This window comes from Agelaius phoeniceus, chromosome 1 (genome assembly GCF_051311805.1).
Source record: "Agelaius phoeniceus isolate bAgePho1 chromosome 1, bAgePho1.hap1, whole genome shotgun sequence".
Classification (NCBI taxonomy): domain Eukaryota; kingdom Metazoa; phylum Chordata; class Aves; order Passeriformes; family Icteridae; genus Agelaius; species Agelaius phoeniceus.
In genome coordinates this window covers 59,728,088-59,755,694 of record NC_135265.1, presented here as the reverse complement: position 1 = coordinate 59,755,694, position 27,607 = coordinate 59,728,088, and the positions used below count along the sequence as shown (strand labels likewise).

The 27,607-nt window shown below is 39.4% G+C and overlaps 1 protein-coding gene across 11 annotated transcripts in view; it reads right to left on the bottom strand.

Moving 5' to 3' along the window:
- Window positions 1–27,607, bottom strand: part of COL15A1 (collagen type XV alpha 1 chain) — a 131,650-nt gene that overhangs the window by 27,812 nt on the left and 76,231 nt on the right. For 8 of the 11 annotated variants that reach the window (XM_077179681.1, XM_077179694.1, XM_077179697.1 and 5 more), the window contains 15 exons: window positions 27,502–27,537; window positions 24,857–24,919; window positions 23,915–23,950; window positions 23,738–23,821; window positions 18,707–18,772; window positions 16,864–16,899; window positions 14,280–14,342; window positions 12,204–12,281; window positions 12,046–12,081; window positions 8,006–8,059; window positions 7,837–7,896; window positions 5,966–6,034; window positions 5,564–5,605; window positions 3,177–3,222; window positions 2,351–2,440 (listed from right to left, as the gene is read on the bottom strand). In XM_077179681.1, coding sequence (XP_077035796.1) covers window positions 2,351–2,440; window positions 3,177–3,222; window positions 5,564–5,605; window positions 5,966–6,034; window positions 7,837–7,896; window positions 8,006–8,059; window positions 12,046–12,081; window positions 12,204–12,281; window positions 14,280–14,342; window positions 16,864–16,899; window positions 18,707–18,772; window positions 23,738–23,821; window positions 23,915–23,950; window positions 24,857–24,919; window positions 27,502–27,537 — 859 coding nt within the window. The remainder of the gene's footprint in view (window positions 1–2,350; window positions 2,441–3,176; window positions 3,223–5,563; window positions 5,606–5,965; window positions 6,035–7,836; window positions 7,897–8,005; window positions 8,060–12,045; window positions 12,082–12,203; window positions 12,282–14,279; window positions 14,343–16,863; window positions 16,900–18,706; window positions 18,773–23,737; window positions 23,822–23,914; window positions 23,951–24,856; window positions 24,920–27,501; window positions 27,538–27,607) is intronic. The other 3 variants (XM_077179677.1, XM_077179701.1, XM_077179705.1) reach the window with 2 other exon arrangements.

Genomic DNA, 27,607 nt, shown 5'->3' with positions numbered 1-27,607 from the left:
AGAACAAGTGGTTATACCACTTGTGTTGTCTGCCAAAGTTGGTCAGCCAAAGCTGTCAAGCCAGCACAAAAGGTTCAAAAAGCCTTTAAATATTATCTGCTTGATATACATTTAGGAAAAAAAACCCTATTTTCCTATAACAGTTCAGTGCATTTCCTTCAAATGTGTTTTGATTAAGTTTTGAGACCTTTGGGCCCAACCCTCTGCAAGCCCTAGGGCTCATTTCCCAGTGTGCCACCTCAGGTAAAATTGAACAGACATTGTGGGGTGGAAAAGTATTCATTATGGCACCTGTTTGGATTTTATTCCAACCTTACCAATAACAGCTTGCAGCCGTGATCGTCTTGATCCTTGTGATACACAAGGGGGGGAAGGGAATGGACTGGTGGAATGGAATGGCAGGTGTCCTTCTCAGATGTTGGTTAGTGTTAATGTCTACATCGAGCACTATATGAGGTCCTTCTAGGATGACCAGCAAGTAGTCTAGGTCTGAATGAAGCCCATGTCTGTTGAGTTTGCTCTCATACTTTTTGTGTTGGCTTCATACTTTTGCATGTTATCAATTAATAGACCTTGTTTATAAGGTTGGAGAGGTGACATTTTGTGAGAAGCAAAAATAAATCCACTGCACTGACAAATATCACAGTTCAAAAAGCTTTTCTGGTTCCTGGAACTCAACAAATGTAGTGAAAAGAATTTCAGCCACCTTCCCTTCAGTAAAGGTTCTGAAAAATTTCCTGTACTTTAATTATGCAACTACTGGCTTGTACATTTTCCCTGTCAGTGGTTATGTGGACACCTGTGAGAACTAGAGAACTGCTTTGTATGAAAGAATATTTTGGCAACTACATCATTAAGCAAAAACCAAACAGGAATATTTTTTAAAGCAGCAACAGAATTGGTCTTAGTTAGCATGCTTCAACTTAATGTTGAAGAAAACGTTCATCTATTGGATCTATTGGATCAAGTGGTTGATCTATTGGATCAAGTGAATGAATCTCTGTTATTTTGGGAGAAAAGTGAATTGAGTTTTCAGTTTAACCAGAATTGTTGTGTTATTTTCACCATCCTTTACTACATGCAGTTTTGCAGCAAAATCTAAAGAGAAATCCTCTCATAATCTTCTCCTTATGAAGCACCTGAAATCATCAGATATAGGCAAGAAAATACTTCTAAGACAATAATTTACATTCAGTGCAGAACCTGGAAAGGAACAGATATGTTCATGGTGGATAAGGCAGCATGGAAGAGAAAATTTTCTTATTTTCTGTTTAGGAAAGTTTTTTGCTTCTTCTTTTGACAAGTTTATTGATGACTGGAAATCACTGACTGCTTATTTTAAGATATTGGATCAGAATAAAAATTAATGAGGACAAGACAGGAAAATTGATTTTATCACAACAAACAAGTGTTGTCTTCAAAATAACCAAAACGTTGTCTTCAGTCAGCAGAATTATGTCTTTGGAACAAAGACAGAAATATCCATGTAGACCTAGTGAGGGGTTAATACAGTTATTATATGGGGAGAATATAGTTATTATCAATGCATTAAAGGAAAATTACTATTAATATGGTATAGCAACACTAATTGAATATATTGCATTTTCTATTTCAAAGCCTTATCTCAGTATATGAGATTTTAAAAAATCTACAGAAAATGAAGTGCTTGTAATTACAATCTTTTCAGACAGATGCTTGTTTCTGTAACTCTTTTTGAATTTGTAAGAATTAGCAATGTGTATCCACTTTTTTATACAGAAAGCAAATCTTTGGGTGAGGAATAATTCTTATGATGCTCCTACTGCTAGTGAATTGGAATTTTCAGTGCATACCGACTCTTCATAATTTTCACAAATAAATCAGAAAATATTGAAAAATTGGTTGAAATGGAAATAATCTATTTCCACCTCTTGTTAGAAGTGGGACTCTCAGCAATAACTGACTGTTTTGAACTCAGAATGCACAGGCGTATCACCCTGAAATGTGAAGCACTGGATGTTAGCATAATTGACTCAGAAAGACTGACAACAAAATGATATCTCAGGAAGTGCCCATTATGTCCTTCTAAAATGTCAGAAAATCTGTGACCAGCCACTTACATTTCAATATCTATTCTTATATTTAACACATTCATAATGCTCACGAATGTGCAGTCTATCTTTTCAGAAGATATTTTGGTTAACATACTGAGCTTTGCTGCTCTGTGTGTCGGTTCATCAGTGAACACTGGTATAAATCTCTAGGCAGGTAAGGCAGCAGAGATAAGTATTCAAGTATCTTGCTGAATTGCTTTTTGAGTTAGACACATATTCCTCCACAGGATGTCAATGACATATTAGATTTAGTATACCTGGTGGTCCTGGAGCACCTCTGTCTCCCTTCTCTCCTTTTAAGTGTGCTGAACTGTGCAGTCCCCAGGAATCTCTGTTTGCTTTAGTGCCTGCCATAAACAGCATCACAAATTCATAAGAACTTGAAAACAGCAGAGACTGTAGCAGTGACAACCAAACCACTGAAAGTGGGAGCAGATTTTCCATATATGTGGGGGCACATGGTTCCTGTCCCTCGATGCCTCTCTCACTCATGATCATTGAATGGCTGCCTGACTGTCCTCTTTTAGCAACCCCAACATGTGCAAGACAATCTCCCTCTCACAAAAATCTTTTACTCCCCTTTCCCTAACCACTCAGCTAAAAGCCTCTGAACAGACCTGGTTCTATTTTTCCATTTGTGAATTTCACTGGAGCAGATGCAGAAACAGTCCTTGAATTTCCCTTCCCTTCCCTTCCCTTCCCTTCCCTTCCCTTCCCTTCCCTTCCCTTCCCTTCCCTTCCCTTCCCTTCCCTTCCCTTCCCTTCCCTTCCCTTCCCTTCCCTTCCCTTCCCTTCCCTTCCCTTCCCTTCCCTTCCCTTCCCTTCCCTTCCCTTCCCTTCCCTTCCCTTCCCTTCCCTTCCCTTGTTATACAATAATCAAGAAAAAGCAAAGAGCTCTTAAGTATGAAAAACCCAACTAAAAAAAAAAACCAAAAAACCCTCACGCCCCCAAAAGCCAAAACCAACACCCCCTCCCCACAAAAAAAACCAAACCAAACCAAAACAAAACCCCAACCCAAACCAAAAAACAAACAAACAAAAAAACCCTTATTTAAACCAAGGTACAAGGAAAGAATTACCCACCATGGTCATTAAGAATTTCTTGAATCCCAGGACAGGGAAGGTTCACCTTCAGACATAGAAATTCATTAAAAATCATCCATACATATTAGTCAGTGGACATGCATTACTTAGTGTGACTGAAAACCCTGGCAAGTTTGCATGCTAGTAAATATTATAACAACACTCTGGGATTATCTCCAGTTTGACAGGGTCTGAGTATTAGCTGATCAGGTTTTTATGAGGATTATGCTCTCTTTGACATGCAACATGCTTTCAGCAAAAGGGTAACATCATGCATTTTGGAAGCACCAGCAAATTCTACTCTCGGTTGTGCCAGAGAAGCATCAGAAAACTCATTCTCCAAGAACAATTCTGAATTTACAATAATATGTTTGGAAGCAGGATTTGATTTTTGACTGTGAGATGACAGCTTGTGTTTATAATTATCTTCATCAGACCAGGGCTATGTTAGGTTTGATGTTAACCTGTGCTCCAGATGCATTGATACCACAGTGGGGAGACTGAAGCTATTTTACTGTATCCCCTTCTGTCACCAGCTACCTGTAACAGTGGGCATGCCACTTATTTCTGTGCCTGTCTTCAAACTAGGGACAATGCAGGAACTGAAATGTGGCACAGTGCTTGGAAATCTTGGTACTTTCTAGTGCTATTTATAGGAAACTAAGCAACTGTATGAAAAAATGGAAGTTGCTGCATCTGGCTAATCCTGTAGTATCAGCCCATAGAAGTCTTACTCACATGGGTGGCTTCATTAACTTCAGAAGTTCAGTCTCCATGAAGAAAAACTGCTGGGGTTCAGTCTGTAGTTCTTTATCAACACTCATTAATACAGGCATGAATAGCAGACTTCTTATCTATAAACTTGGATAGATTAAGGAGATTACTCACAAATGTAGGACAGATCTATCCAGCACACTCAGGTGCATGAAGAGATGTTTACAAGTACATGTTTCTATTACTCGTGCACATTAAAGTTAGTGCTATTTTTCACTGATTGTAACCTTCTGGAAAAGTGGCTATTATTATCTGAAATTCAGAGAAAATAGGCTTGTTTTGTTTGAATCATTCCACAGAGAATCAGAGGAGAGTGGAGGCTGGAAGGCATCTCTGGAGGTTGTCTAGCCCAAAGGAGGATCAACTACAGCAAGTTGTTCAGGGCCTCATCCAGTCAGGTTTCAGAAGTGAGGCTGACAAATATGTATGTGATTAAGGACATCTGTTATCAATGTACTACTTTGTTATACAATAGGAGTGAGAAGATTAAAGGGAGAAATTTAAGAGGTAAAAAAATGATGTGTGGAGGTGGTAGGCCAAAACTGCAGAAATGGCAAATTACCATAGAGTAATGGCTATTTATCATTAATTCCTAAAAAGATCACAAGTTGGGATACAACTTTTTTCAGCAGTAGGGTTAGGGCAATGATGAGTATCAGTACATTTAGCATAGAAGAAGTCAGGAGCTGTTTCTCTAAAATCAGTGAAAAAGAACTGGAATGCAAATTGGAGGAGAGGGCACAGTATTACTTGGAGTTTAACAGAAAAGTGTAACCCCACACTATCCAGGGGTGGACTGTGGCTCCCAAAGACAGAAACCTTTCCAAATACATACCCCACAGCTTAACAGTAAGATATTGCCCTAGGGAAAATACTTCCAGGACTGAACTATGTTCACCAGTCATTCTAGGATGCAATTTCTGTAATTCATTAAAGAAAAATTGCACTAGGACATTGTGAAAATATGAAATCCATCTCCTCTCTTTTCATACTATGTGTGAAACTACAGGTTCTTTGAAGGTGATGAAGGCTTTGTCATACTCTTTGAAAAGGAGGGGCAGATCTTCACCTGATGCAATTCTATGTGGACAGAGTGCATTTGAGGGTCAAATAAAGAACATGATCTTTCTTTTCTGATGCGTCTTTCATGCCACAATGAAACACATAACAAATCTTATTTTGTATAGGGAAATTAAAAACAGCTAGAGACATAACAACATGGGGACTGTGTTTATAGATATATCTAAAAAATACGTGTACCTGTATGCATACACATTCAGGTCCCCAAAGCAACTCCTAAACTATGGAAACACAAGCTTTGAAAGGCATTAAAAGTATTAGAAAAAAAAAAACAAGTAATCAAAGTACTTTAAGCAAAAGAATCTAGTGTTTCTAGTTCTGTTATATATTTCATACATGGCTAAGTTTTCATAAATGGCTAAACACTTGAAAATCTGTTATCCTGAAGAACAAGTATAACACATCCCTGGTGCAAAGCAGAAGGCAGGGGGAAAAAGGTGCAAGGTTATGGTGTTTAGGTGTACAGCTGCTTTAGTTATGTTCTGTCATGGCCATGCATCCTGCAAAGAGCAGATTCTGCATGTGTCACTTACTGGCATTTTGCAATGAGGCCTGGGAGGGACTGGGAAAACTGTCTATTGAAAACAGGAGGGAAATTACTTTGGTGAGCATAGGTATGATACTGCATGTAACACACCACATAAACCTAACAGTCATGATGAGGCTAAGCCTGGAAACAAAATCCCCACCTCCCTAGAAGAAAGCCCAGCTGGCTGCCAGGTCTGTCATAATGTCCCTCTCTGTGGACCCATGGGGACAAAACTCTTCCATGACAGTGGCTTTGGTTAAGAGATCTTTTTTTCTCTGCACACAAGCAAGGTCACTCACAGTGACCTGTGTAGACTGAAACCAGTTTTCATGTTTCCTTTTGCAGAGTGCTTCTAGAGCAGCACATTTCTGCTCCAAACCAGCCCCTGATGCCCAGTGGCACTTACTCCTTTGATATAAAGTATTCGTCCTGGGGGTCCGGGGGGCCCTGGGGGCCCAGGCAAGCCAGGAAGGCCCTGGTAAGAGAAAGTAGGAGAAGGAAGATATCAGACAAAAAATAAACCCCAACTGCAAACTGGAGCACCTAAAGCACTGCTTATTGAAACAAATCAAAAGAGTTTATCTCTCATCCAAGGAAGATTAGGTTTTCTACACTGATCTAGATCTCTCAAGACTGCTAAGATTCATAAATTTTCAAGTGCCAGTCAGATAGGTGCATGCTAATTAACAATGCTGAGGAGCCCTGCTAGACTGAGGGTATGACTGCCTTTTACAAAAATATGTCAGCTCTGAGCTGTGTAATTTGAAAACTTGGCACAAGGTTGTGTTCACCTTTCAGTCCACATCAATGCAAGTTTCTGTATGGTGACATATGTCATCTCATCAATAATTAGAGATCCATTAGATTTCATCTTCCCTGAGCACTCCAGGAAGGATGACTAGAACATGTAGCCTCCTTTGTTTACTTGTTTGCTTTAACCTGTCAGCCTGATGTACTGCATCTAGTTATACTTGTTACAATAGCTTTTGTATGGTTAAGGCAGACAATCCAGAAAATGAACATTAATATTTTTTGAAGATATGGAGGAAAGGAAAATCTACTCTTATATTTTCTCTCAGTGGGTAGTAATTTTCCTCTCATTTTCTTCCAATTAGAATTTGTCTTATTTGTCCGTTTTCACTTTCTAGGAACTATATTTCTATTTATACCTTCTTCTAGGGGTGTAAGCCACATTCAGTACCTGGTCTTTTTTACTGTGGAGATACCTAAATATTTACTAATTCTGCAAAGATACTTACCAATTCTCAGTCTCCCTGCTACTCACATAAAGCAGTATCATCTCACTTATCTTTATTGTCTAGATGGACAAGACACTTGTGCCTTGTAGCTTGTGTGCCATATTTTTTTTTCTTTTGAGCAAACTAGAACCAGAGGCTTATAACAGAATCCATTTATAAAAATTTCTCTAATGAAATACAGTGATACTGAATTTATGCTAGCACAGTAACATACCCTTGTAACTTTTATTCAGCATTATCTCTGATGCAGATGAAATAGCATTAGCTGCTGTTGTGGCATGGGTACCAATTTTCCTAGCACAGATTGTTGCATGACATCAGAACAACCACACAAATGACTCTGCTGTTGTGAAGCTTATTGTCTATGCTCAGCAGTGCTAGCTCTTGTGCTGTTCAGTTTCAGTGTTTGTCATGAGACAACTTGTCTGAAATCTTTTCATGAGAACAGACTTGCAGCAACAGGAGCTTGCTTCATCACTTGTCACTCCACAATTACAGGCTGTAGGTGAGCATGAATATGCTGCCACCTGTGCAGAGGTCATTGTTTTGGACACTTGCACATGGCAACCATAGCAGGTAGCAGGTATTAGTGAGTGTCTCCTTGTTAGTAAGGTAGATACCACTTCCCTGTGATATGCTCAAGTGCTATTTATATCTGGGCTAGAAAGGTCACATCATGTGAGGTCACACTGGTGGCCTGGATCAGGAACTTCTTGATACATATTAAAAAGTCTGGAATTCCAAATCTTTTGCTAATTGAAGGTGCAATTGTAGAGTGTCACACATAACTGTTACACCTGGGAGCTGACACAACTATGTGTATCTGCAAGCACTGCCCAGACAGAGCCAGAAGCTGACTTTTCAATGACTGCTGCTAGAGAGGAAAAGTAGCAGAAACACAATTATTTCTAGAACATTTCAGGTTTTTAGTCCCATCATTTGAAAGGGATCAGTATAAATCAGACTTCAAATTTTAACAGATTTTATTTTGTAACTAATTGAAATACAAAAAACTTACATTAAATGCTTCACCTCGATCACCTTTCACACCTCTCAGTCCATTCAGTCCTGGACGGCCCTGAAATAAGTAGAAATAATTTATTATTATAAATAATATTAATAAATGTCATATATCTTGTCAGAAGCAAGATTTCCCACTTCATCCCACTTGAGAGCATCATACATACTGGGCGTCCTGGGAAGCCAAGTTCTCCTTTGGGTCCCGTAGGTCCTGTTGGTCCCTGAACAAAACAAAAGTAATTGTGGCCCATTTTGTTGACCTATATTTGATTATTAAGAATAAGAAACATAATTTTATATCTACATTAAAAACAGCCTGCGATTGCCTGTGATTGCACAGAACATCCTCTCTGCTTGCTCTACTGAGTGATCTCAGAAGCTGAGGACTGCATGTAACAGCTCTGGTTTGGAAAAGACCACCTATCTGCAATGAAGTCTGAATTCCCAGACTCTTGTAGGGCATGCAATTCAAAACTGACTCACCATCTATTGAAGAAAAATTAAATGCATCAGTCAGGAAAAGAAAAGAAAGTTAGAGATATACACTTTGTTCATCTTCTTCCCCCCCCCCCTCCCCCCGCTTTTTCTTATTTCTAATTATTTTTTAATCAGGCTCTGTGAGGAAATATCTGTGGATTGGCCTAAGAATTCATGCAGTGCCAGGCTTCTACTTGCCTCTCACCAGCATGGGTTCGTGCATTCATGGGGCAGATAGTTGAAACAGAATTGTTCCTTCTTTATACAGGTTTGACTGACTCACCAGGCTCCACAAAGTAATACAAGCAACTGCAAAAAGAGGGGACAAGCAGGCTGCCTGGCCTGGGAAAGGTGGTCCAGGACTATGGATGGCCTATGATGGGGCATTTGTAAGCATGCAGCTTCTAGGCAGCCTGCAAGTGATCAACAAAAAGCAGCAAATCTGAGGATCTTCAAACTTTCAGCTGATGTCAGCTTCCTGAAACTCACCAAAACCACAAGGGTCTAGACAAACTCTTTACATTTGTGTCAGCCTTACTGGTTTCATTTCCTTTTTTTAGTCCACTGAAATGCTGAGGTACTCCTTCTTGCATTACTTGTTAATTTGTCTGTAGATCTCACATAGATACCACTTACATCTGACAGTGGGTGTGTTTAACCCTTCACATGCTATCTTTTCAGTGAAAAGTGATATGTACATTAATGAAAAATTTATCTGATGAAGAAGATAATTTCTCTTATCATCTAGCTGAAATTCATGGATTAACTGTTGTAATTTTGCTCCTGCTGAAACTGAAAACTGGATTAGACCTGAAATTCATACGCAGTTACCATATGAACATATTAATTTATAATATCACCATTGTAATCAGAATTTAAAGCTCACTAATGTTAGCTGAAACTACTTGCAGCTGGTAAGACTTTTATTAATCTTCTATTTTATTTCCTGTTTGAAGGTAATTTCTACCCATGTGAACAAAGTTAATGCCTGTGTCTCAATCAGACAAGAGATTGCTGGTGAATTTCAATATTGTGCCCCAAAATTTCAAAATTCACCTTTCCATGGTACCACATCCAGTAATGAGGTTTGGGACAAAAGAAAAAAGCAATCAAAAATGTAAAAATGTTTAAAAAAAAAACAATCCAAAAGCATTTTCCTATTTCACTCTCTGGTACCTGAGCCTTTAAAGATTATGTAAATCTGAACTTTAAACAGCAGTGAGAACAACTAGAAACAGACCTTTTCAGTTTAAATAGCGAGCAGTGTCTGATCCCATGGTTCAGCTGGGATTTCAAACATTAACAATGCGAGAGTTGACTCAGCTGGGGCCACCTTTATTATTTTCTTTAAGTGCCAGCCCAGTCTGTCAGGTGTTAGCAACTCCCTGAGAGAAGCCAGCAGTCACAGCTAGAAGTGAAAGAAGGAAGCTTGGAAGCCACAGGGGTTTTGCTTACCACATAAGTTTCTTTTACACCAGCATAATAGATCGGGACACTGAGGTTCTCACTAAGTGCTCTCCTTCAGTGATATGCAGCCATTTCCTTCACCCACAGGGAACAGCATAATCCAGCATGTACAAGATCCTCATTCCTCTGGTGGCAGGAGCTTGGATTCAGTCTGTTACTTCTGCTTTTACTAACAATTGTACTGACCTCCTGACTATCGCTAGTTCTCATCTGCCAAACTACTACTTCTCTGCAGCTCCTTGTGCTCCAAGCTCCTGTGATCCTACCTTCTGTCCACCTGAAGTCTCAAAGAGGAGCAGAGCAATGACTAGGGATTTGATTTTAAATTCTGGAAATCTGCATATGGGTCTAAAAGCAGAGAGGAACAATCAGAGTCCCCACTGCCTCAAAGTTGTTCCTGGGTCAGAGACTCCCTCGGAGCAAAGTGGAACAGGACCATTGCACTAAAACCTTGAATAAGTTATCTGCCAGGGTCTCTGACACAGCACTTGAAGTCTGTATACTTTTGCTGCACAGGCCTCACACTAACTACACAGATGGATCTTTTTCTATGGGACAACACCAAATTGTACCACCCCATTAGCAGTGATGATCAAACCTGAGTTCTGTGCTCAGAAGAGAACTGGCTGAGCAAAGCTTTGAGACAGGCTCCCTGTGCCAAACTTTCCTGAATGGTAACCATTCCTACCAGTGCTGGCCAGAACTTCCTTGTCTGCTTGCTGAACTGTATGAAGGCAGTATAAAAGGAGATGTAAACCACAAAGTTTGGGGCTGAGAGGAAAAGGACCTGTCCGCTGGATGCAGGATGCACAGCAAGTAGCAGTGAACACAAGCCAGAACATGAGGAATTCTAAATAAATATAAGGACAAATGTTTTAATTCAGAGTTTGTCAAATGTTTGGAATGTGCTGCCCAGAAAGGTTGTGGAATTTCTATCCTAAGAGTTATTGAAAACTTCACTTGACAAGTTTCTGATTTAAAGAGACCTGCTCCAGGCAGTGATGTGCACAAGATCATCTCTGAAGTCCACTTTCATTCAAAGTTATTCTGTGTCAAGTCAAAAGGGTAGATCATCTTGCAGTCATACAAAGAGAAGGAAAGGAACATCCTTTCTGGTAAGTTAGCATAGCCTCCTCAGGGTATTCTGATACACAGTAATTTAAAAAGCAGTTACTCAGGATACTCAGTTATCCCCTTTGGAAGGCTAGAGAAACTGATGTAAAAATCTCCTATGAGCGTCGGTGTGCAGAAATGTCAACACTAACATTCACTAAGACACAACAGTGACCAGGCTACATCAAAAGCAGAAGCAAAGAAACATCCTCGACATCCTTGATTTTTGGAATACTAGACTAGAAGAAATTGGTGCCCTAACACTGCTGAGTCTGGGCAACTGTTCTTATTTTATAACTAATTCATTATGCTTTCTTGTGACCTTCCATGTCCAGTCAAAAGTATCAGACCAAATACCTGAAAGAAGACCTCTAAATCCTGATGTTGGTACCTGGTCCTACTCTGCTGCCTGGTGTACAGCTTTCTCAGAATCCAACACAGTCGCAATTTATTGGCATTGACAGAAATTGAGCCAATACAATTAGCTGTTTTAATGTAAATCATATAAACAGAGAATAATTTAGGTGGAAAGAGAGGGATCCTCTTGCACAACCCCTTGCTTATAAGACAAACTTGTATGTTAGGCTTGTAGGTTAGGTCATGCCACTCAACACCTTGTTCCAGAATCCATCATCTCTTTGGGCACCTATTTCTGTGTTTAATCACTTTTAACATGAATTTTTGCCTTTATATCTATATATGTCACAACATCTTTGTTACTTGTCATTTTCCTGTGCACCTCTGAGAAGGACCTGATTCTTTTTTATGATTCCCTTTCAGGCCGCAGCAGGGAGCAATTAGAGCTCCTCTTAATCTTTTATCTTCAGAGCTAAACAAATCCAGTTCACTCAGAGTCAAAAATCATCCAAATTTCTAGCTCTGATGATATTTCATGGTCAGCTTAGACAGTAACAGATACATTTGTTCTACCAGAATTTAAGCTCTGCATAAATCAGTAGTTACAGCACCACATATGTAACAAGCAATTCTTTTCTAAAGGAGACTGATGGCCCTGAAGCACAAATACTCCTTATCATCCCTACTCAGAAGGAAAGAAAAGCTAACCATGCTACCTTTACATTTACTAATATTTGTAAGGCCAAAGCAAAATTAAAAAATAAAAAACCATTCATCTTTGGAATCATCTTACCATTGGTCCCACTGGTCCCATCACTCCAGCTTCGCCCTGTTGAGGACCAACACAGATAGAGAACAATGACAAGGAGAATTCCTGCAAAGTCTAGCAGAGGTGGCTGGTAACATGGCCACCAAATAATTCTGAAAGAACACAGCACAGTATTAGCTCACCTTCTCCCCTTTTCTTCCTAATAATTCAGTTAAAGATCCATCAGCAGAAATGATAGCTCCTGGTTCTCCCTTTTCACCCTGCAATTATCAGAGTAATTACTATTTACAAAGCAGTTCCCAGTGAATCAGAAGTCAAGGCAGCATTACTTTTGTTTGAGGCATGACAGATTAGTCATGCTGTGGTATCAAACATAAAGTGATATCAGTGTGAGTAGGGTGAATCTTAATTCCGGGGAAGAAAAGAGATGATATTTCTAAAAACATAATAAAGTACACTAAAAATATCTCCCTGAGAAGAATAAGTTCTTATTTTTCTAAAAAGACTTCATTTGCTCTCCATAGAGTAAGTATGTGAAACATACTGTGTTCACAAAAGGTCTCTGCCAAAGGCAGACAGGTTATTGTCTTCTTGTGTACCATCAGCTTAATGGTCAGTAAACCCTGCTGGAAATGTATCATCTTGATAGACCAGTAAATGTTCAGATTTCACTATCAGGAAAGTATGAATCATTCTCTCTATGTGCCTTGCATGATGGAACCTCATTAACTTTAGTGAAGGTCAAGTCCCAGCACTCAAACTGTGACCCTCTGAAGTCCTGTTCCACCACCACAAATTATCACTTAGTGCTAAGCTCATCGTTCCCAGGCTGGGTCATTCAAGAGCATTCAGAAGCTGTAACTTTCCACTTCCTACCTCAGGCAGCTTGCTACAACATCTTTCCCAGGATGTCATGGAAGAAATCCAGCTTGAAGCTAGCAATTGCATTGCTGATTAAAATGCCAGTCCAGGTTACAGACCTTTCATTGAACTCTAGGTGCTGTAACTCACCTTCTCCCCTGTAGTTCTTCTCACAGGTTCTTAAACTGTTGTGAGTCTTTGAAGTCTCCCTGAAGATACTTTGGATACTTTGGAATCTCCCTAAGACTTGGTTGGCTTCACTGACTTTATCTTCTATGAGAATGTATGGACCTGAGGCTGAATTTCACGATCCTTTAAGTAAAGGTGTCTGTACATCTTCACTGGGGTTCCCAAACTTCTTCACTCTTGAGCATAGCCTGGTGTTCACAGCTCAGAAACACCATCAGAGACATCACTATGTTTTTGGTGCATCCAAAATTAAATGCTTTCTAAGTTTTGAGTTCCTGCCAGTGCAGACACCAGAAGCAAAAAAAGAGCACTAACCAAAAAAAACAAAAGTAAAAACCTCCACAACCTAAACCAAAAATCACCCAACTAGTTCTAAGGTTGAGCTTGATCATATAATACATTTTGTATAAGAACAGGAAACCTTATGATAAGCAGGGACTGGTAAACATGGCCTGAAAGCTTTCCTTCTGAGCAATGACAGTGCTGTTCATCTGCTACCCCATTTAAACCATAATTAACCATTTCCAAGTCTTCCTATTACTTGTGAGAAAGTGAGCTCAGCTAAGCAGAAAGTAGTTTTGTTTTTCTTTCTTGGTATACCCAATATATTAGATGTTCCTGTCCCCTGCTTCCTGAAGGTTTATAAGAAGGGGAAAAAACTGGAACAGCTGCAGTATTTACAGAAGAACAGAGTCAGTCTTTAGTACCCTCTCAGCAGAGCTATAAAATACACACTTTTTCTGAAGAAACAGGAGAAAGAATCCTAAGAAGAGAGTGCCTCAAGTCTTAAACTTTGAGAATTGAAAATTGCAGTCTTCATTCTGTAGGCAAAGCCCTCTCTGGCATAGGAGGAGGAAAAAATTGATCTTTTTTTTTAATTTGGGCTTTTGGATAGGATCCCAGGGTGTCAGCACAACAATCAGCTGGCAAGAAGAGGTCACTTCATGTTTAATGTTTAAAGAGACTTAACCTGATAAATGCATACTGCACTGATGAATTTCAACACTGGTGCAGGAAGATTAGCTCTTGGTAAGATTGTATCAGGGGAGGTCATTTAGCATTTTCATTCCCCTAGTACATTTTTCACATGAGCTAATTAAAAACCCAATTCCTACAAAAATTAGAATCATTAAACTTCTAATGTCACTAAGTACTTGTCATCTAACACATTTCTCAGTCTATACTTTCTCTTATGCATTTTTTCATACCTGTTGTCCTTTAGGTCCTTGTGATCCGGGCAAACCAGTATCACCCTTTGGACCCCGAGGGCCCTAGGCAAAAACAAGTACATAAATCCATAGTGATATTTATGAACAATATGGAACTAGGCTATTTTACTAAATGTAATTTTAAATTACTGGCAAACTTGAACTTAAATCACTCTGGTTGCAATCTAAGAATTCTTACAAGACAAAATTGCTCTCTGAATAAAGTTATTCCCTAAACCAGATATCACATAAGGAAAGTCTTTAGAAAGACCAAAATGAAAAATACCTTATGTTTATCACAGTGTAGATGATACACACAAAGGGAAATATGCAAACATTAATAAGAGTGGAAATTCAACCTAAAATTCTCTATTTCTTCTGTACTCAATCCTCTCTCTTTCCATGATCATTCAGCCAGACTGATTTTCAACAGACTTTCTGAAGGTGTATTTTTAACCGTATGTTAAAAAAAAAAAAGGAAAAAAAGAAAAAAAAAAGGGTATATGAAATAGAGTTTATCTATTTGAAAACAAGATTATTTCTTTATCTGCTTTGTGGGGAAAGCATTCCTATCAGATCAAATTGTACTTTACAATCTTCCAAGAGCATTCAGAAGCATTCTTTTTGCTCACTAAGATCTAAATTCATGTCTACATAATTTCTGCATTTGTCAAGAGATAAATAAAAGACATGAGGTGAGATCAAGAATGGTATTTTCATGTCTGTAGAAGTTCTATAAGGGACAGAGACCAAGAATTCACTATATCATCTTCTAAATGTTATCAGCCCTTTTTCAAATGAAATGTATGTCTGAGGAGTTTTTTCCCCCTTTCTTTGCAGTCCATGATATTCAGGACTCACCAAGCAACCTTCTGTGGAATTTTGGGCATTTTGCCGGCATTTTGTTAACATCTTTTGTCAGCTTTCCCAGTTTTCTGCTTAATTGTTCTCAGGCAATAGACAAAGGATCCTGAGATCATATGCATGCTCTGAACTGTCAAACAATCATAACAAGGGAAAGTAATTCTATCCCATCACACAGAATATGAACACAATAATTAGAACAATACTTTCTGAAGTCATAAGCTAAATAATCACAGAATCACAGAGTATTCTGGGTTGGAAAAGACCTACAAGGATCATCAAAGTCCAGCTCTTGGCTCTGCCCAGGATACCCCAAGAGTCACTCCATGTGCCTGAGAGCATTGTCTAAACCCTCATTTAATTCTGTCAGGCTTGGTGCTGTGACCATTTCCCTGTGGAGCCTGTTCCAGTGCCCAACAAATCTGTGGTGAAGAACCTTTTCCTAATATCTAACCTAAGCCTCCCCATACACAACTTCAGGCCATTCCCTCAGGTCCTGTCACCGGTCACCACAGAGAAGGGAATAGTGTCTGCCTCTCCTCTTCCCCTCACAAGGAAGTTGTTGGCTGCAATGAGGTCTCCCTCCACCTCCTCTTCTCCAGGCTGAACAGACCAAATGACCTCAGTTGCTTCTCACACAGCATCCCTTCAAGGCCCTTCCCCATCTTCACAGGCCTCCTTTGGACACTCTCTAACAGTTTAATGTCTTTCTTATATTGTGGCACTCAAAACTGCCCCCAGGAATTGAGGTGAGGTAGCCCAAATGCAGAGCAGGGCAGGACAATCCCCTCCCTTGCCCAGCTGGCCATGCTGTGCCTGATGCCCCCCAGGACATGGCTGGCCCTCCTGGCTGCCAGGGCCCTGCTGACTTAGATTCACCCTGAGGCTGACCAGGACCTCCAGGTCTTTTTCCCTGGCATTGCTCTCCAGCATCTCATTCCCTGGCCTACATGCACAATCAGGGTGACCATCCCAGGTGCAGAATCTGCCCCTTTCCCTTGTTAAACATCATACAGCTGGTGATCCTTCAGCCCTCTGATTTATGCAGGTATCTCTGCAGGCTCTTTCTGCCTTGGAGGGAGTTAACAGCACCCCCCAATTTTGTATTGTCTGCAAAGTTGGTATCCTTCCAAGTCCCATGTCTAAGTCATCGATGAAGATGCTTATACATGTTTGCATGGCAGCCTGAGCGCAATAGATAAACAGCGCAGCAAAAGGCACCTTTTGATACTATGGTTGTGAAATGCTTATATGATAGCCCTGGTATGTTATGAAAAATCATAAGTATTTCCTAAAGGATAAAATAAAAAGGAAACATCTTATAGGGCTTTCCTGTATTCTGTAGTGGTGACAAAAAAGCCTGAGGAATAACACAGTTACATACATATACGTGCAGATAACATTTAGAATTCCATTTGTTCCATTTGTTTCTCCTATACAGCATAGGCCTTTCCTTAGGTAGTAATTTTCCATTAATTACACCCAGATTTAAACTACAGAACTGACACTGAGATGAGCCTAGCAGAATATACTTCATTTCCGACAGAATAAATTTCTAGCTCAGCTGGTAACTTCCTCAGACCTGCAGCATCCTCTATGAAAATTTATTAGACTTCATGCAAATTGTGTACAAGATACATTTTACAAATTATTAAACTGTATTGAAAAATACTTTAAAATCCTAGGAAATACGTTTAAATCCTAGGCAATTAATACTTACAGGAAATCCTGGTAGACCTGGCTTGCCATCTGGCCCCTGCAAAATTAAAAAACTCACACCCTTACAAACACATATTACAGGCTTGTAAAACAGAATATGCATTTTTCATGTATTGTGTGATTTGTGAATATCAACTCATCTGCTACTGAATTAAGAACTTCATTCAGTTGACAGTAAAGGTGTGAACCTCCACAACACCCTATGCTTCTAATTTAGCATTTACTCTCAAAAACTGGTGGGGCAGAGATCCAGAAAGACTGAAAAAGGATGACATTTTCTACATATGAAAGGCATGCAACCATTATTCAGCCTCCTCTGAATCTTTTGCAGATGCCAGCACAGAGACCACAGCAGCCACTCACCTTTCCCATTTTGGTCCTGGATGTCTTTGGATAGAAAACAGAGTGTGTAATAGGCTGAGAATAGAATCATCACAGATTGGGATTTGTTTTGGGCACATTTAAAATTGCCCTGCTCTGGTAACTGCAGAGAGACACTTAAATTCTGGTTCAGATCAGCAGAATGTTTATTTCCCCATCCACTATGAGACTGCACCTGGCAAGGGTTAGAGCTTTGAGACTGAGGTTCAAAGCTTTCTCACTGCAACTGCTCTTCAAGCTACAGAACCTGCTTCTTTTTTTGTGGGAATGTGATTCTAACATCTATCACAAAACAAAGGTTTGAATTACCTACGGCAAGTACTGTGGCAGAGCTCACACAAGGGGACCCATACTGTCCTCGCATCCTATTATGTCCAGGGATTAGGAGAACCAGGTCTTTAGGAAATACATGAAAATACCCTTCCATGAAAACTGTTTTACTTATAAGTATGGCTGGATGCAGCCACAATAACATGGAGTTGTCCTATGGTTTAACAAGTGGTAAAGAGCCATGCTAGGCTAGCAGAAAAAGGTTACAAGCTGCTGCTGGAGCTAATGCCCTTCTTCCCAGTTCAATGACACATTCAGTAAATATTTGTTTTGAGGCAGCTGTAATAATAAGATACAAAGTTTTTGCAAACTTTGTGTAGAATGAAATTCTGCTATTGGCTGTGAACATTCTGACTTTCTTTGTTTCATCAGGGTTTTAATGTGGAGAAGATCACTGTGCTCACCAACAAGAAAACAGACAAAATTAAATACACAAACTAGAATTCCCAAATTAAACTAGCTGTAAAGTAAGGTGATTAATTTGTGGTGGTTAACTTTTTGCAAATTGCAACATGTTGTACAGTTTTGGGAAAGTTTGAATAGACTTCATGACCAGAATAGGTAGATTTCTCTTTGGATCCAGTCCTAGGAACTTCAAATCATTACCAAGAAGCATTCAGCATTTCAAATATTTGACTGAACTATTTTGCAGCTAGAAGAGAACCTCAATTTCACATCTTTTGTTGTCTTATGAAATACCTAGTTTTTCATTCACAGCTATAACTTGTGTGCGACTAAACTCATTGACAGGAGCCTAGCATTTCTGGTTGAAGTCTCAAGCAGAACTGAGCAAAATACTTTTTATCCCAATACTTTGAAACTTGAAATCATGAAGAAAAAAAAATGGAAGAAATGTACATCTTGGACTCTATTTTTGCAACAGTTCTACATTTCTATAATTCTGAGCATATAGTTCAGAATCAGAGATAAGCCAATTTATTTCATATAAATGTGTAAAAGCAGTTTGTTCACACAGAAGTGAGTTCTGCCTGAAAGTACTTCCACAGAGTTTGGTGCTGAAGTTAGCAGAAACACAATCCTAAAGTATAGGAAACTCATCTCAAGTTGATACTCAAAAGAAGATATTGAAGATAGAGCAAATCTGAAGATTTAATAAAGCAGCATATACTCACTGGAGGCCCAAGCAGTCCTTTAATTTCAGTAAAATTAGAAATTCCATCTGTCTCATTGAGAAGTAACTGAAAAAGGGGTTAAGAAACAGATTACTTCAAATGGTTTATCTAAGGCTCACACACATTTTTAGAAAGGTAAATTATTTCTTTATAACTATGAAAAACCCCCAAAAATAAATAAGGTGACAGAAAAGGCTCTCTACTTCTAATTTTCTTTATACATCTGGAATAAAAAACACTATAATTTCTTTTACATTTATTTTGTAAGGATCTCAGAATGCTTTTAGAAATTTAATTAATTGTGTCACCTTTTTAATTTGAAAGCTATGACACCAAATTTTGCAGCCTGAAGCCATTTCTCCTCAGTAAGATAAAGATAAAATGGAGGTTTTATGCTCCAGTGTGTCATTGGCATTCTAAGATGGTAAGCACACTCATCCTCTGCTGCAGAGTTGAAGTTTTAATTGTATTCTGGACATGTCTGCATCTCACCATGCAGCACCATGCTGTGATTTTTAAGTCAGCACTGTTCACACTGCTGTGTCTGAAACTAGCCTGGAACCCCAAACTGTGATGGGGAGCAGCTCCTGCACCACCCAGCATCAAGTCTCAGGATGCCTGAACAGCACAGTGTAATTGCACTGCTTCGTATCCTGGAATTGGTGAGCTCCCCACTAGCCCAGGCATTCCTGCATAATTCAATTACAGAATCCTACTAATGAAGGTGGACAAGGACTTTGGAGCTGTGGTCCAGGACTCTTCAATGCCAGGACAGGGCATGCCTTTTATGTGGCAGGGATTTACTTAGCCCATGAATATACACGTTGTCACTGAGGTTTTGTGAGATTTGAATGCCTCTTACTGCCTGCAACCATGTGTAGATCAACATGACCAGACCACAATATTTTCCAACATTTATTATGAATACATTATCCAGGAATTGAGTTTGAAACTCCATTGCTTTGAATAGGAGGTTTGACCATATGCCCTCCAGAGATCACTTCCAATACTCTTATGAGTCTCTGAATACTATTTGTCGAATCCAGATCACACATCCTATCCTATCCTATCCTATCCTATCCTATCCTATCCTATCCTATCCTATCCTATCCTATCCTATCCATTGTCATCTGAGCATGGCAGTGTATGGGCAGCTTTCTGTATTTTGAGGTCATGTTGAATAATTCATACAGCTAAAGCTTGCTGCTTCTACTGGGTGCTTCTTTCTACTCCCTGTCCTCATGTTCTACAAAAACCACCGGAGAAATTCTCAAGTAAAAATAGAGTTTAGATCCTACAGGCAGCACTCCATCTCCCAGACTGCATGAACTCTGCTGCACTCTTCAGGAATAGTATGATGCCCTTGGTCCCACTCTATTTCCAGTTTTACATGGCCCAGAAAAGGAACAGGACATGGGCTGCTACTTTAATGACAGTAATAGAGTCCTGCTGCTGTGATTGTTTTGCTTTTTCTGGAGGAAGAAATCCAGGAGCCTTGGGTTTACATGGTCTTTTCATTGTGGAATCACTCATTATTCATTGTTTTTGGGCTCAATCCAAACTATATTGAAGTCAGTGAAAAGAATCCCAAAGGCTTTGCTGAGTTTGGGATTGGGCACCTTGTATATTTTACACATACAGTTGATCTGCAAATGGAAATTGTGATTGGAAGTCAGAAAACTGTACATAATGCTGAAGAACATTTGAAAACAAAAGGTAGAAGAGTGATGATTAGAGGAAAAGACTGCACTCTTCACAACCTCCTCCAGGTATATAATTATTCAGCTTTGAGTTTGGATGTTCAAACAGCTTTAATAACAACAATGCAGCAATATAACTCATTGAATTCGTTCAGAAAGTGCTAACTACAATAGTAAGGACACCATTGTTTTCCATATTTTCTTCACTGTTATATTTTAGGATGATTGTCTGGGTTCATTTCTAAGTAAACCTTCAGCTTTGCATCCAAAAGGCCTCGTCAGGATTATAGAAATTCTATAATATAGAAATTCCTTGTCATAATTATAGAAATTTTGGCCTTATCAGAATTATATAAAGAACTGGCTGAACAAAATTTTTGACATCTGCTTTACACCCTCAGCATTAACCTTTCTTTGTGACTTTTGTTTCTTGTAGCTAAACTATGCGTAAATAGCACCAGCCAAAAATAAAGGTGTAAAAGTTTGAAATTTAAATCCAATAATATTTCTCTATTCAAAATTACTTCTGTACTATACCAAACTAAATTTGTGTGATAAAATCATAGCAACAAATATTATGGTTTTCTGGTTATCACGATTCCACTCATGAAAATGCACTGAGTATCAGCAACTATGCTCTGAAAGAGTGAAATAGCCAATATAGGATGAGAAATATTGATTTTAGTGTTTTGGAATATCAAGCAGCAGCAAACAGAGGAATACTTTTTTTTAAAACATAATGAGTCAGAGCAGACTTCCTGATCAGTCACAGGAGGCAACAGAGGAGGCAGCAAGGACAGGAAGCCTCTGAGACCCACATTGCTGGTGGGAACTGCAGAAGCCTGGAAACGGAGAGGTTCCACTGCAGACATCAGTTTTCCCCTAACACTTATGTTCATGGTATGAGAAGTGGTTCTTGAAGGAACCAAATCCCCTCCATTCACATAGGGGCCAGGTGAAATGAGAAGGAAACCAAGGTCCACTTTTCAGTGCAGCTCAATCAATGTGCTATCAGCCAGATGCTTACTGGTGATACCTGGCCCTGAGCCACAGCTGTCCATGTCAGCTCTAAATATTTCAACAGTGCTGAACTGAACTAACTCTTTATTTGCTTATTTTTTTGTCAAGCAACATAAGTAGCCACACAGCCCTTCTTTAGAAAACTTCCTTCCAACTCTGATGGATAAGTCCATTGGACTTCTGTAGCCCAAGAAGTATTGTTCTTGGCTACACAATGGTTAAATGAATGACCCTGACCTGGAGAGTAATCTCTCTAAGTGCCCTGTGGTTCACTCAGATCACTGATCTCTGCTGTTCTATCCACATCAAGCCAATATCCATATTACAACAGCTGGCAGTGTTATTTATTTTAGTTCTGCAATTCCAACTTGCAATAGTTCTTTTTCATATTTGAAGCTTACTATGAAAGATGAGAGACTGAGTCAACAAAACACACTTAATGTCTATCTCAGCAAACTTACTGCAAACAAATGTCCTGTTCTTACACAAACATTTGTGAGATAGGAAGAATTCAATGTCATACATAGTGACGTATACTTCCCCACACATTTCATTTACTGTAGCAAAATCCAGTACACCAAGTTCTCAGAGAAATCTTCTGATTAACAATACAGAGCATTTGACAGCTCTTGATGTACCTCCCCAGAACACCTACATTACAAATGTATATAAAGCCATAAATGCTCTCAATTTTTTAAAAGAGCTTACTTCTAAAACCCAAAAGTACTTAAGGAAATGGGATTCTGTATGGACTTGTAATACACCTAATGCAATACAGATTCTACCAGGCTCTATACATTTCTGTAATACATGGTAAAAGTAGTTCATACAGGAGATCAGGAGGACACAGAGGATGCACTTTAGGTTTCTTCAGACATAGCTACATATTTGACAGGTGTGTGGACTGTGACTAGTGCACATAGGGAGCCATGCAGCCTCCAGCAAGCGTCATTAGTTTATGTCAGATTCAATAATCTTTTTATGTTCTTTATATGTACAGTTCCCCCTCTGAGGCTGTCATAGTGGTTTTTTTCAAGTATTAATGAGCTATGGAGCAACACATTGAGGTTCATTTTTTCTGCAAACAGAGCTGTTTAGTCACTGATAAGAATTAAGGTCCCACAGTGGCACTGTGGCAGGGCTGTGAGAAAGAACATGAATTTTACATCAGCATTTCTATCACAGCTATTGAGCAGTTCCCCAGGAACTCCAACAGAATTGAGATAAAGTGTAGAGCTGCTGACAGTCCCACTATGAGCAGGACTTCGACCACAACCAACATTTCTATCATTCTAAGTCTATAATTCAGCTCATCCAAGATTCAGGATCCAAGATCCTGGTATTCTGCATGGATTCACAGTAAAGTCAGTAAAGAAAAAACACTTCAGGTAGGACGGGTGAGACTGGTGACCTGTTCAAGCCTATGGGATGAAAATTAATGTTATATTTGCTATTGGTAGCAGAAGCCTAAGTGAAAGCCCAGTTGCTTCAGTCAAAAAAGGCTATGTGTAGTTCAGCTTTATGATAATGATGGCACCAAGCTCTCCTTAACACAGATTTCTCAGCTGGGCATTTTCTCTTGCAGTTACAAAACACTTCTTACTGCCCTTATATGTATTCCTGTGGGCATGTCTGGCTGTTTTAGGCACCTCCACCTCTCAGAGGTGGTTTCCTGCAGTCACTCACAGTTCCTCCAGATCTTAATGTTACATCAGGCCAACTACTAAGATTTTTGTTGTCAGCTCCAAGTGGGATTCATCCTAATCTCCAGCCTTCATTACTGCATATAGTACTGTTTTTTGCAAAGGCTGATGTACACACAGCAAAACTAACTGAAAATATACCTGCATCTAAAGCATAGTGGAGACTTTCTATGGGCTTCTACTATTTTACCTTTTGTTTCTTCCAGAGTCAGTGCTCTGGTTTGTATAGTGGACAACTATCAGGAAATTACCCTCCCCCACTTACTGCTGTGTCTCAGGTGCTATGCTGTGTTAAATATTCCCAGTTTTGTATTTCTCTGTTGGTTTCTATTTCATGTTCACAACTTCTACAGAATCATCTAAAGAGTTTGTGCAAGATGCACAATATGATCTCACAACTCTTGTAGTTAAGCTCTTTACCCACTTTCTTCCAATCTAGCATTTTCAAAACTAAATAATTTCATACAGAGACATATTGAGATTCTTTTGTTTTGAGGAATAGACTTATGACCTGAATGTGAGCAGCAGAATTGCCAGTGTGTTAACCACTTGTGCCCTCTTCTCTGTAAGGGGAGTTAGAGACCTCAATGCTCGACATGCACACTTACCTCAGGTATTGCTATGACTGGTCCCGGTGGTCCTGGTGGTCCAGGCGGTCCCACAATACTGTTCCCATCCTGTCCTGGTTCACCCTATTTCAAAAGCATTACATGTGCAAAACCCATAAACTAAGCGCTACAGTTCACATAGGTTTCTTGAAAAGAGTGAAATCCACAAAATCTCACCCGAGGTCCTGGGTCACCCTTCTCTCCTTTTGGACCCTTCAGATGATAAAAAAAAAAGAAAAAAGAGCATAAGTGATTTAAAAGGGGAAATTATGAAATGTGTTCTCTCTTGCTTCACAAAAAGCACAGCAGTGAATTTCATGTACAGAATGATAATTCCCAGCTCTCTCAAAAGAAACATAGGGCCAACTAGTTTCAACTCAGATCTTCTGAAGGTTTGATGGTTAAAAGTATTTCCCAGAACTTTTACAGAGTTCACAGATGACTAGAAGCACAATGGGCACAAAACATTTCATTAGCTAGGAATTAATCCAGTGAACATTTTTTTCACTGCACTGAAATCAGCCATATCTGGCTGTGTTGTCCTTTTCCAGCATCAACCACATCAGCTGTGCCCAGGATTTCCCAGGAGACAAGATAGGAGAACACAGGGAAGCTAAACTGTCATCTTTCAGGCAGCTTATTTCTAAGCTTGATCAGCCCGTCTGTAGGACTCCCTGTGCTGGAAATGCAGACACTTCTCTGGCACAAGTGAGAGGAAGGTGCCAGGGGATGAGCCGTTGGACTTCCCAAGCAAAGCACGCTGTAATTCTTGAGAGTCTTAAGCATGAGAAATAGATTGAAATCACCTATGAGCCTGCTGGCTTTCCTCTAATTAAAGGCAGAGCTGAATTCTGAATAATTAAAAGCAGAAGGAGCATTGAGAAATCAGAACTAGCCTCTGGAGATGCCTGTATCTCTTCTGACTGATGAGGGAGGCATGGGCAAGGTACAGTCTGCTTCTGTGTTTTTTGTCTGAGGTAACTGCTCCAGGTTAAGCAGGACAAACACAGCCCCAGCTCTTCACAGTCTGCTAGCAAGCACTTATCCTGCTGACCTGTAAGAGGTAGATTTGGGAGCCAGTGTGTGTCAGTGATCAGAGAGGATGATAACCCTACTTACCACTTCTCCGGGATGCCCAGCAATGCCAGGAAAGCCTGGTTTTCCATCTGTGCCCGGCATCCCCTGCCACAAAGAACGTACAGTTATTCTCTCTAAACTGCATTCAGTTTCACACAAGCAGGAGGCTGCCACTGGGGAGGGTCACGATATGGCTCTGAACGGGCTGGTGGGCAGGTTTGGGGAAGACTCATTATCTCATTAGTCATCTGCTCTCTCCACTCCTCCTGCTCTTTCCCCCTCTCCAGAGTAGGCTTATGGCTTTTTTTCCCCTGCAGCTTCAATCGTTTTTCACTGCTTCCACCCCTGTTAGCAAAAGGATGAATTTCATTCCTTTCCCTCAAAATACATTTGATGAGTTATTTCCACCCTTCACTTAAGTGACTCTCAAGCTGGAGGAAGAGAAGGGATGTAGACATTGGCATTGGATGTAGACAGGAGTCAGTATGTGGGGCAAAACCACCCCCTGCTGTATTTTGATAGAGGCCTGTATATGACTGCTGGAGTCTGACAGCTACTCTGCTCTATGGGAAAAACAGATGCACTAAGGATAGTGCAGTTTGCCCTGAGAAAAATGGATAAAAGAAGGTTCTAAATTCTTAAAGGACCAGATAAACAGTGAGCTACACTTTTTGCATCTGTTTTTCTCTGCATCATATGAAAGAGCAAAGGAAATGACACAGAGCAGCCTAATGATTTATCCAAAGGAACAACTACTCTTGTTATCTTGTTTTTTTGGTGGGGTTTTTTGGGTGTTTGTTTTGTATGTGGTTTTGAGGTTTTTTTTTTTTGGGTTTTTTTTGGCTTTGAGGGTTTTTTTTAATATGCTGGGGATTTTTTTTTTTCATTTTGGTTTTTGGAAAATACTGTTTTGTTTCCAACTTTTTGCTCTGTTTGAAGAAAATTTTTGTGGGTTTTAACAGCAGATAGTACCACCATAAGAGATTTAATGTGCCTGCTTCATTAAGAAAAGATATTGTCACTGCTATTTCTGCTTTTGTCAGTGATCAGTGAAGCATGTGGGTCAGGAATAAAGTATGATTTCTGAAGTACTCTGTTCTTCATTTTATAAACAATTGTATAGACAGGATAAAGGGTGTCTGACTGCTAATGGAATTTAGGCATCAAAGCAGCTACTGGGATTTTGGTATCTGCATGAGCAGTAACAATGGTTCTTGGGACATAAATTTCTCAAGTGCTTATGGAAAATTACAAGCATCTATCTGCAGCAAACGTAAATCAGCAGAGGAAATAATATTGGAACAACAGCTATTCTGCAACAGAATGTTGTCATTTTAGGTGTGTTGATACTTGCAGAATAGCTTCCTACCATTACAAATGCTGAATAATTTCTCCCATTCATTTTCCTAACGAAATTTAAATGGGAAGAAAAGATTCAGGATAGGTAAGATGTTTTAATGCAACTGATGTATCCAGAGACATCCTTATTTCTAATTCCCATCATATTTTAAGAATGTAGCTTATTGCTCAGGTACAAGAGAACAAATATCTTTTTTAGTTTGAGGGTTAAAGGGATAAATTGCTTATTTTTAAAATAATCCTGTAGTCACTCCACTTAAAATATACACATATTTCAAATGCACTCTCACATAAAACAATAACAATTAGTAGAAAAAGGATCTCAGAAGAAAGGACATGTAGGAATAATAAAGAAAATATTCTATAGTCTCAGACTGGTTAAGAAGAGTTAAACTACTGTCCTGTGTGTCAATGCATCAGCTTTAATTATCATGCTGACAAATATCTATGTGAAATGACAACACTCATAATATGCACAGCAGATGGAATTTATGGCAAGAAGAGTCCTGATACATTGTTGGTATTTTTAAAAAATAAACAAGCAGATGCTGCTAGAAGACTGTGATAATACTCTTGTAAATACTTATCAAGCATAACTGCATTTATCTTGTTTCCTAGAGTAAATTTTGATTTCAGGGCCATCCCAAATGCAGAAGAAGGCTATTTTGTTTCAATATTTTATTTTATTTTATTTTATTTTATTTTATTTTATTTTATTTTATTTTATTTTATTTTATTTTATTTTATTTTATTTTAAATTTTTTAAAATTTTCTGAGTCACATCAGCGCTCTCTGCTGGCTTGTGGCTGCAAAAGACACTCAGATCAGACAGGGACCAGCAAGGAGCAGCACAGTCCCAAACAGGAGTTTTAGGGAGGGCTCCAAGAGTTCAAAGCAGAACAGACAGGGATTAAGACAGACATGAGCCTCCGACTGTAGCACAGACCTGTGGGGTGCTCTGCTGTGGGGTGAGAGCTACACACCACCATATGAAGGAACAGAGGCACGTGGAAGTTAGTTTTCTGTCTAAGCTTTGCTAATTTTTAATCTTCCTTCTGATGAAAATGTGCAGGGCTTCACAAGATTCCTTTGAAGACAAGCACCTTTTAGATGCAATTTTTAGACACAATTTTAACCACATTTTAGGCAGAAGTCGTAAGCACCAGGTTATACTGGCTCCTGATACTCACAATTCACCAGAGAAAGGGGTTTGTGCTGATGGAGCAAGAAATGTTCATTAAGTGCATTCACTAAGTGCATGAAGAGATGAAAAGAAACAGAGGAAAGAAACAACTGAGGTTTTAGATCAGGTTAAATAAACTTCCCACCTTTGAACCTGGGAGACCTATGTTGCCTCTTTCTCCCTGAAACAGAGACACAGAGGGCTCAAGTATTAGAGTGAGCAGTAATTGCAAGGATTTTAAACATGTATGC